The 9,212-nt window shown below is 39.0% G+C and overlaps 1 protein-coding gene across 1 annotated transcript; it reads right to left on the bottom strand.

The window, feature by feature from the left end:
- Nucleotides 1-1,006: 1,006 nt before the first annotated feature.
- gabrr3a (gamma-aminobutyric acid type A receptor subunit rho3a) lies at nt 1,007-8,955 on the bottom strand. Its single transcript, XM_054626025.1, has 9 exons — nt 8,828-8,955; nt 8,170-8,279; nt 5,696-5,763; nt 5,383-5,606; nt 4,317-4,399; nt 3,501-3,638; nt 2,068-2,220; nt 1,418-1,611; nt 1,007-1,309 (listed from the first exon to the last, which is right to left on the bottom strand). The coding sequence occupies exons 1-9, from the start codon at nt 8,953-8,955 to the stop codon at nt 1,007-1,009; spliced, it is 1,401 nt and encodes a 466-aa protein (XP_054482000.1).
- Between the last annotated feature and the right edge of the window lie 257 nt (nt 8,956-9,212).

Here is a 9,212-nt window from a genome sequence, read left to right as displayed (position 1 = left end):
GTGTTTCATGTACCATCTTTAATCCTTAATGTTTAAGTGTAAATTTAATTTGCCAGGCTGAACACCCATGTGCCGTCCTCTTTGTGTACCTTTTTTAAGTCTTCTGCTTCCACTGCTAAACCTGTGTTTATTGTCACAACGCAATAAGATGTGGGTAATCCCCTTAAGCAAAGTCGGCAGAAATGCAGATTTACGGAAAGTGTTCATACAGGGCTCAAAATGTCTGTGGGAGAGCCTTCAAACACCCAGTGATTTGACAGTGGGAGGGCAGATGGAGGATTTATGCTATAGGCATCCAATCTTTCTTCAACTGCTGCTTCCAATGTCGATAATGAGCATGAAATCCTCAGCTTTTAAGCCTACGTGTACGACAATTCCTTAATGGATCACATGAGCATCGTTCAGCTCATTGTTCAGGTTTTAAGGTTGCACAATTACTGTTTTAGACCAATTTGGGCTGCAGCAGCAGACCATAGATACAAATTAGTCTTGTGGCTAAATCTGACTCATTTACATCACATTGATGTAAAAAAAATGTTGCTGCCCACCATAAATAAAAAGTAAAATAATTTAAAGGAAAGGAAACTTTGTCAGAAAATGTTTAGCATGACACATATTTAAGACCATCCATTTATTTTTCAAGACAATGTGAAGTAATTATACAATTTCATGTTTTGTGTCTAATCAAGAAATAATATATATTTGTTTAAATAAAACTTTTTCTCTTATAAAACAGGCATGTCAAAAACAAACAAACGTCCACAAAAATAACAGCCATTCAATGCAACACCTGGTCTCAGATTTTAGTCAACACCTGTTGACTAAAAGACACCTTGCAAGATATTTATGCCCATTGACAGACACTGTGCAAACTTGAGGTCATATCCCATAGCAGAACAAATTATTGTAAGTCAGCTCATTGCAGCCTGTTGGTGTTACACTGAACAGCCAAATAGTGAAAATAGTCCAAAAGTAATACTGTTTATTCTGCTGCATAGTTTATGTCCTATGCATACAAACTCCAGTAAATGATGTTGAAGAGCAGGTAAGCCAGGGGAAATATGACTCTAGAGTAGGAATCGATCATGTAGCTGTTGCTCATAATGAAGCTGAGGTGTTGCTTCACAGGGTTCTTGCGGCGTAGCCTGGTGCCTTCTGTGGGTCCGGAGACAGTAGAGTTCCGAGTCTGGGTGTTCCTCTCTGTGTTCGGGGTGCTGGAGACCTCCGGGAAAGAAGTCAGGTCGATGTCATTGTCATGGAAACAGCCGTCGAACGCCATAGCCTGGGTGGCATCGTAGGAGTTGGGAATCTGCAGCGACAGAGACATAAGAGGAGAGTTAGCCTCTAAAGATGGTAGGAAATTATTAATTGAAGATTATATTCTAGGCTAAACAAAAAAATACTAAATGAGAATGACCTTTGCCCTCTTGAGCTTCTTCATCTCCTCCACTGTAGTGAAATAGTTGACGGCAGCATACTCAATGACAGACAGGAAGACAAACAAGAAGCTTGCCCACAGGTAGATGTCTACAGCTTTGACGTAAGACACCTGTGGCATAGAGGCTGAGACACCAGTTATGATGGTAGACATGGTCAGAACCGTGGTGATGCCTGGATACACAAAACATCATGTGTTAAAAACATGTTACCTCACAAATAACATCCATAGTTTGGATTTATTAAACTTCTACACTGAATGCAACAGGCACAAAAAAACAATCTGGATGGTAAAATTCTCCGTATCAATATAATATTTAGTGTATCAGCAGTTTTTCAATACTTTAACCACCAAAAAGCTTTAAGGAATAGTTCAACATTTTGGGCAAAAATATTCATTCCCTTTCTTGCTGAGAATTATGAAAGTGGTATCGCTATCATCTCCTCTGTCTGTAGGATAGCAAATAAAGCTTTCACAAAATGTCAAAGTAATACTGTAAATAAATCTGAAAAACTAGGCTAAGTGATGCTTTTGCACAGATTTTTGGATAAAAGTACCAGTTACGTAGTATCTTTTTAATAAATCTGTCAACATGTGTTAAAGACAACAAGGTCACGTGGTCTCAGTACCCAGAGAGACACGGGCAGGTACGGCCCTCCTGTCTATCCAGAAAGACACCCAGGACAGCATCACCATCAGCATGGTGGGGAAGTACGTCTGAAGCATGAAGAAGAAGATATGCCTCCTGAGGATGAAGTTAATGTAGAGCCGATTGTAGGAGCCTGAAACAGAGATAAATGCACAGAAAGTGGAGATGGGGCAGGCAGGATGCGGGAGCAGGTCATACAGTAATAACAATGAGATGAAGCAAAAAACAAGACTATCACTAAAGAAAATGTTGCAAAAAAAATAACCCTGCACCGTATTGTGTAAGTTGTGAATCTAAGAAAATAGACAGACCAACAGGGAGATCCTGGAACTCGGAGGAGAAAGTGATTATTTTCTGGGGCAGATCTGTCTAGAGCTGAAGTTATACAACAACATCTTAGAGCAGATAGTTCCCCACAAGATTATTTCACACTGAGAAGAAAATCTCCATGTCCCCTTTCTTTCTCACACTGAAAATGTGAAAGTAGAGGAAGGCATGGTTTTAAAAAGTGGGCTTGGTAGTAATTCATACAACTCCAAAATGCTGAAATAATAAAACATACCACAGAAGAAAGATTAAATAATATTTGAATACTCTAAATAAAAGGGCACATGCTTTCTTACATATAATCTTGAAAAAAACAACCTTTAAAACAGAGCATGAGAGGCTGAAGTTATTTTAATAATGTAATACCTGGAAGCAGAGGGAAACAGCTAGAATGGCTTTGTCTGAAGATAACAAACTAACAAAATAACATGTTCATCAGTGAACTTTCTAAGTTTTGTGAGCATTACCTTCGGACTGATGCAGGCTAGCCGCTTACTTTGACTTGTTATGCTAAGCTAGGCTAACCACCTGCTGTCTGGAGCTTTATATTAAGACATGCGTACATACATACAAGGATCCTTCAAAGGTGGAACTTCAAGGTTGCTACAACATTGAATCCTGCTGGAGGACTGTCAAATGACGAAGATCCTTTGTTTAGAAGATTTTTTAAGGATGCACTTGAGAAACGCCCACATTATGAGAGTGAGGTGAATGAGCAAGAAAGCGCTCAGACTATTCCTTTAAAAGGGACAGTTCAGGATGTTTAGACCTACAGTGCTCCTGATACTTTGTTACAGAGTCAATCAGAGTTGATTCATTGAGGCGGAAGAACTCTGAAAAGGTATATTAATTTATTTTGCACACATTCATTTGAGGCTATAGTCATAATTGTTCTTCCTGTTTACTCGAGGTAACAGCAGGTGTGAAGGTGAACCTTTATATATTACTGTATAAAGGTCTAAACATCTTAAACTTTAAAAGAGTGTTTTGTGGCATTCACTGTATTAAGCTCAAATAAGGAGCTCTCTGGTTGTGACCAAACCGGGTACAACTCAGAGGGGCCCTCACGGCGCTAACCTCACATACCAGTACTGCTGTAGAAGGCAAGCCCGAAGGAAGGCTGGAAGTCTTCAATAAAAAACTGAGAGAGCACGATCTCGTCAGTCCTTAATGAATCGTTCCCGTTCTTCCAGTAGAGCATTAGGTCGTTCACATTGTAAGCATCTTTAAGAGAGGAGAGAGGGACACCTTCACATGTTGCCTCTCTTTAGAAGAGTCATGGATGTTTTTCTCAGAGGAGAGGAGAAAGTGCAAAGAAATGGGCCTCTCGACTCTCCTCTGAGATCAGGATCCATGCTTTATCCATATAACAAATTAAGACAGATATAAAGAGAGATATAAAGAGAGAGAAGCAGGCCAGAAAGACAAAATATTTCCCACACAGAAAGTAATCCCAACTATTGCCAGTTATGACCAAATTCAAGTTCAGAGCAGAGCAGAATGTAAAACAGAATCCCTAGTAAATCCTGCATCAGAAAACATTTATCATGGTCAGAGATTTAGGATTAGGATTTATTTAGTCATTGCAAAAAGCAAGATGGCGATGGTTACTGTGTGTTTTTGAAGTATGGTAATTTACTTGTGAGTATGTGTTTCTGTCCCTATAGGATAACATCTAAGCTATCCAATAGTGTTTTTGATCAGCGTTGATATGCTAAATATGTAATTCAGTGAGCTCAGCAGTATCACAAGTCGGTGCCTTTAAATCCCATATCAGTTCATCAAAGGTTGTGTAACATGTTTTCAAGCAAAACATGTCTAGTAAGCACATTAAGTAAAGTGGATTTCGGTGCAAATTTTCAGCAACAAAATAAACTGTCCCAACTGTAGCTTGGTACTCACAGCTCTCTAGCTCCAGAGAGCAGTTCTGTGTGTCCAGAGGGAAACTACTGAAGTCCATTGAGCAAAGTGCCGTCACAGTGATCCTAGAACACAGCACATGAATCAAACAATTCAGCATCAGCGGCAACTGTGTTCATAGAATATATTTGAATCTAGCTGCTTACATTAATACTTAGTCAACCAGTCAGTAAGATGTCAAAAAAGAGTATAAAACAAAACTGCTGGACTGATTTTTAAACAGTTAAGATGGTGGTGTATGAACTCATTTGTTCATGCACTAACTGTCACTGTGCCTTTAAGGCTCTGTGGCCACAGCGAGCTGTTAGGGAATGACGCCATATTGTCGACATCTGTTGCTGAAATAGGTATGATGAATTTAGTATAAAAGCTTCTCATATTCCTTTCAGACTCTGCCCGCTAAACCTTGCATTAATAGTCCAGTGGATTGTTTTATCTTGGTTGACGTCCTTTTCAAAACATTTTAGTAATGTTTAAATCATGACTCATTAAAGTGGATTTATATACACGGGTAAGGTTAAAGTTTTGTATTTTAAAGAAAAAATGAGTACAAAAAAATGAGTACAAATATACAGATGCAATAAAACTCACCCTTGTTCATTTCATTATAGACCCTTTACTGTAGATGTCATATAGATGTAAAAATAAATAAATCTGTGTGGATATTTGCAATAGAAGTGGCCCAGACAAGTAAGCAAGCTTTACACATTAAAGTAAAACTGTTAAAAGCATTAAAATGTCTGGTTGTTGCCTGTTTGTCAGAAACGATCAGCTTGTGGTTGGTGTTAGCAAACTAACTAACTAACATGAATGAATAAATTTGCTTAGTTTCCCGCTCTTCTCTACTTTTCCTCCTGTTACGCAACATTTCAACATGTCACAGATGTCTTTAAAACTACTGACGAAAGAAAAACCTTGGAAATAAAGTCAAATTCAATGTGCCATTAACCTGCAATCACTATTTACCACAGTGGGCACTGCTCAGCAAAAGTTAGCCTCCCTTTAATATTTCACTACTTTGATGGTAGTCTCTTTGTGAGTAACGTACCTGACACTGTAGAGGATATTGCCGTTAGGAAAAACCCTCAGCATGATGTTCTCCATGGTTGTGTCATGGATAAAAGAACGCTTCGAGTGGACGAAGAACACGTCGGGAACCCAAATCTTTTTCACGAGACGTGCATCAAAGGTACGACTCTTGTTGCTGCCGGATTGGAAGCCCAGGCGGTCGTCCTGCCAGTAATGCCTCAGGTACAAAGTCATGGTGAAGTCCTGAAAACAAAAACATAACAACAACAGCAGCTCAAACAGAGACTCTGTATGCTGGCTAGACTAACTGCAGAAATCACAGAGGCTCGTACCATGTTTACTTCAGATATGCTGTCAATGCTCTCCACCTGGACGTCGATGCCGACAGGAATAGCCAAACCTGCAAAAGGTCAAATGTTGTGATGGATCAGCTTTGAGCAACAGTTGGACCACATCCTTCATAAATCATCCTCACTCACATCTGCCAGAGATTATTTATGTGTAAATCCTACTTCCGAGATATACGACGTAAACTACATCGTCAGATGAAAGTGATGCCCCTGACATCATGCTGGTTCTTAAGCATGACTCAGCTTAGTGTTGCTATCAAATCATCTCATAATCAAGATGTATAGCTTCAACATCAATTTGTCAGTTGCACGCAGCCGACAGCTCATACATAAAATCTTGGGTGAAGCACAAATCGTTATAGTCATCGCTACAATTCTGTGGCTGCTCAGTCAGGTCACAGATATGAAACTTAAACAAATAACTCACAAATAACCTCAAACTTGTATTCAGCTTTTCATTTTCTGGATGAGCTATAAGTAACCAAAGAGTATTATGAAATATTTGACTATTTCAAAGAAACTGCAAATATTGTATGTTTTGAGAAGATAACTAATAGAACTGCTTTCAAAATCTGCAACTATAACTTTGTTACACCACATGATCGATAAGTGTCCAAACAGAAAAAAATAAAATGATATATATATATGAAAATAATATGCATTTTAATCTGCCTGCACTGTATAATTGCTTGTTTTATAAATTGCTATATAAATAACCTTTATCAACCACAACATGGCCTAATAACAATAAAGCTTTACATGTTAACCAACATTACAGTAACATCAATGTGGTGTTTGTGGTCAAAACTAGGAGCCAATCAGCTTTTAACAGGTGAAAGCCAGGTCTTTCCCATCATGCACTGTGCCTTGCTGTCTGTAGAGAGAGAGCCAGACTCCAAAAACTCCTTTCTACATGGATATAGATATTCCTTGTGTAACAGTAACAACCAGAACACCCGTTCGCTCATCAGTTTATGTTCTTTAACTGCCTATTTCAATAATAGTCGGAGGCTTATCTCGGCATGCACAAAGACAAACAATAACTGACACTAACAGTCGTACGAGTCGTCATTTTAGTTCACTGGAGTAAAGCCACACAAACACTGGGAGAAAATGTACAGAAGAATTCAGAGCCAGGAAACAACCGAGGCTAGACGCGCCTGTGTTGCTAACAAAGAGGTTCAACTCGGACTGAAAGCACATTAGCCAGTACAGCAGTCTACATGGTAAAAGCCTAATGTTTTGCTCAAGAAACTGAAATGTTAGAATGTTATCTTACAGTTAAAACCACCATATTGTACTATTACATATATATAATCATAAGGCGTCAGAATACTGTAAACCTATGATGCGTACTAAACATCCCGTTCTCTCTTGCCATTATCTAATGAAGGTAAGCACTAAAAACCATCAGTCTACGATTACTGTAGAGTAGTGAAATGGGGGGGATTATAACAGACAGGTAGGCCTCATCATTTTTTACAATGTGAGGTCACTGAGGTTCTTGATGGGCATGACACTCTCCAATACCAACACAGAGCAGCAGCAGTGAAAGGAGCTCATAGAGTTAGTACACCTACAAAAAGAAAACTATGTTGTTCATACTGGGGCACAAGCAATATAGACGTTTTACAAAACACCCACACGTTGCTAATTTTGTAAGACCTTATTGTTTGTAAAGAAAACATGTTGACATACAGGAAGTTACAGTCAATTTGACACAGGACAATACCCCCGCATGCCTGTAGATGGCTTATGTAATGTTTTTTGTACAACAATGCATATTTGCTGTTTAAAAAAAAAAAATCTGATAGTTCAACTGCTCCTTCAGTAACTAAATGGCAGTTAGGATTCCTTGGAGGTTTGTACAAAATAGAGGATTGTTATTTGAAACGACTGCTGCATTCACATGTCAAACAGCTGAGAAAACATCTACAGAGGATTAAGACAGCCAAAAAAGGGAAAAACCATCAGTGTCTGAAGCACAGAAAAATATTTTTGGAATGTTTATTGTTTATTATTGAATTATTTATGGAAACCATTAACTCTACTAATTAATTAAAAAAACAAAAAAAATAACAAAATCCAGACTTGTGCTTTGAGGCTATATATATATATATATATATATATAATAATCTCAGATAATGAAATATTCTAGTTCTAGTAACATTGGGCTGTTTCTTTCCCCCCACATAATTAAATACGCAGTTCAGATTATTTTATCTGTACTACTGTCTGCAGTCATTGTCTCTCACGGAAGACAATCTAGGTCACCAAGGGTTTTTTTTTTGGATGCGTAATACCTAACGACAGCACAGTGACCTACATTAACCTTACTAAGTAACCAGGAAAGAACATGGTTATTAAAATGAAAAATCAACAGCAAAAGAAAGCAGAAGAGGTGGAATTAAATAGTTATATTGTATAGAGCTAGATATATTAGATCTGTGTCTTACCTCCAAATCCAGGACGCATTGCAAAGTCATGTTCTTCAATTCGAAGCAGTTGCTCAGATTTAATTAGCAGAGACTTGGTGCTGTCCTTTTTCATCCTAAGATCCACTCGTCTAAGAACCAAAGAGAACAAATAACAGCTTAACGTAGAAACTCTCTCTGTCTCTATGTTTCTCTTAAGAAGATGGACACACTTGAAGGAGAACTGACATCTGGTTGAGGGAGTTAGTGATGGTTAATTGGAATTTAGCACTCTGATTACAACCAAAGGCCAAGGGTCCCTAGGAAATGAAAGTTCTTTTACTGATCTAGCACAGTTGTAACAGGGTCAGAGATTGCATAGTTGTAACAGTACGGAGACTGATGCAAAATTTCACTCTCCAATTACTAAACATTTTATGCTTTAATAATATGTTGAATAATTCTGAATATCATTTAATTGTAACAGAATCAACCAAAAATCTTATGTAATGCATATCATCCTCACATGTTACGTCACCTCCTCTTATCTTTCCATATCACATGACCATATTTGTGAAGACATTGTAAAGCATCATATGGAGAAGCCACAAAATATAGATGCCTGGTGACAAACAGTAACAGCAGAAGCAGCTCCACAATAACTACAAAGTGTAACAAGAGAAATCCCACATTGGCTCACCCTCCATGCTTCTGTTGGGTGTTCTCTCCGTACTGCTCCTTGTGTCTCCTCTTGTTTTGGAGGTGGTTGCTGACGGGCCACAACCAGGCCAGGCACATCAGTCTAAAGGCCAGGGGGGCCACTCTCATGGTTGAGCTGAGGCTGGGAAGACTAGAGGAACCGAAACGTTCCTCCCACTGCGTCTGTGTTTCGCCCAGGCAATGCCACAGCTGTCCCCGTCCTCTACTGGCACGTCCATGTCCCAGCAGCACTCATTGTGCACCACCACGCACACACCCGGCTACTGCTGCATTATCCCGCTGCTTCATCTCCTTTAACATGGTGAACATCAGTCAGTGCTTAGCTCCAACGCACAGGCATTCCCCTGGTTGAGTTAGATTTTTCT

This window comes from Anoplopoma fimbria, chromosome 24 (genome assembly GCF_027596085.1).
Source record: "Anoplopoma fimbria isolate UVic2021 breed Golden Eagle Sablefish chromosome 24, Afim_UVic_2022, whole genome shotgun sequence".
NCBI classification, from domain to species: Eukaryota; Metazoa; Chordata; class Actinopteri; order Perciformes; family Anoplopomatidae; genus Anoplopoma; species Anoplopoma fimbria.
Note: the sequence above shows the minus strand (reverse complement) of the source record. Positions and strands in the feature narration are given on the sequence as shown.

What these genes read in the sequence shown, in the direction of transcription:
- gabrr3a (XM_054626025.1), bottom strand. Translation starts at nt 8,955, where the DNA reads ATGAGAGTGGCCCCCCTGGCCTTTAGACTGATGTGCCTGGCCTGGTTG. An exon ending in AATATCCTCTACAGTGTCAG is followed by an intron (nt 4,400 to 5,382) that starts GTACGTTACTCA and finishes GCTGTGTTCTAG; the next exon opens with GATCACTGTGACGGCACTTT. An exon ending in TGCCTTCTACAGCAGTACTG is followed by an intron (nt 2,221 to 3,500) that starts GTATGTGAGGTT and finishes TCTCTGTTTCAG; the next exon opens with GCTCCTACAATCGGCTCTAC.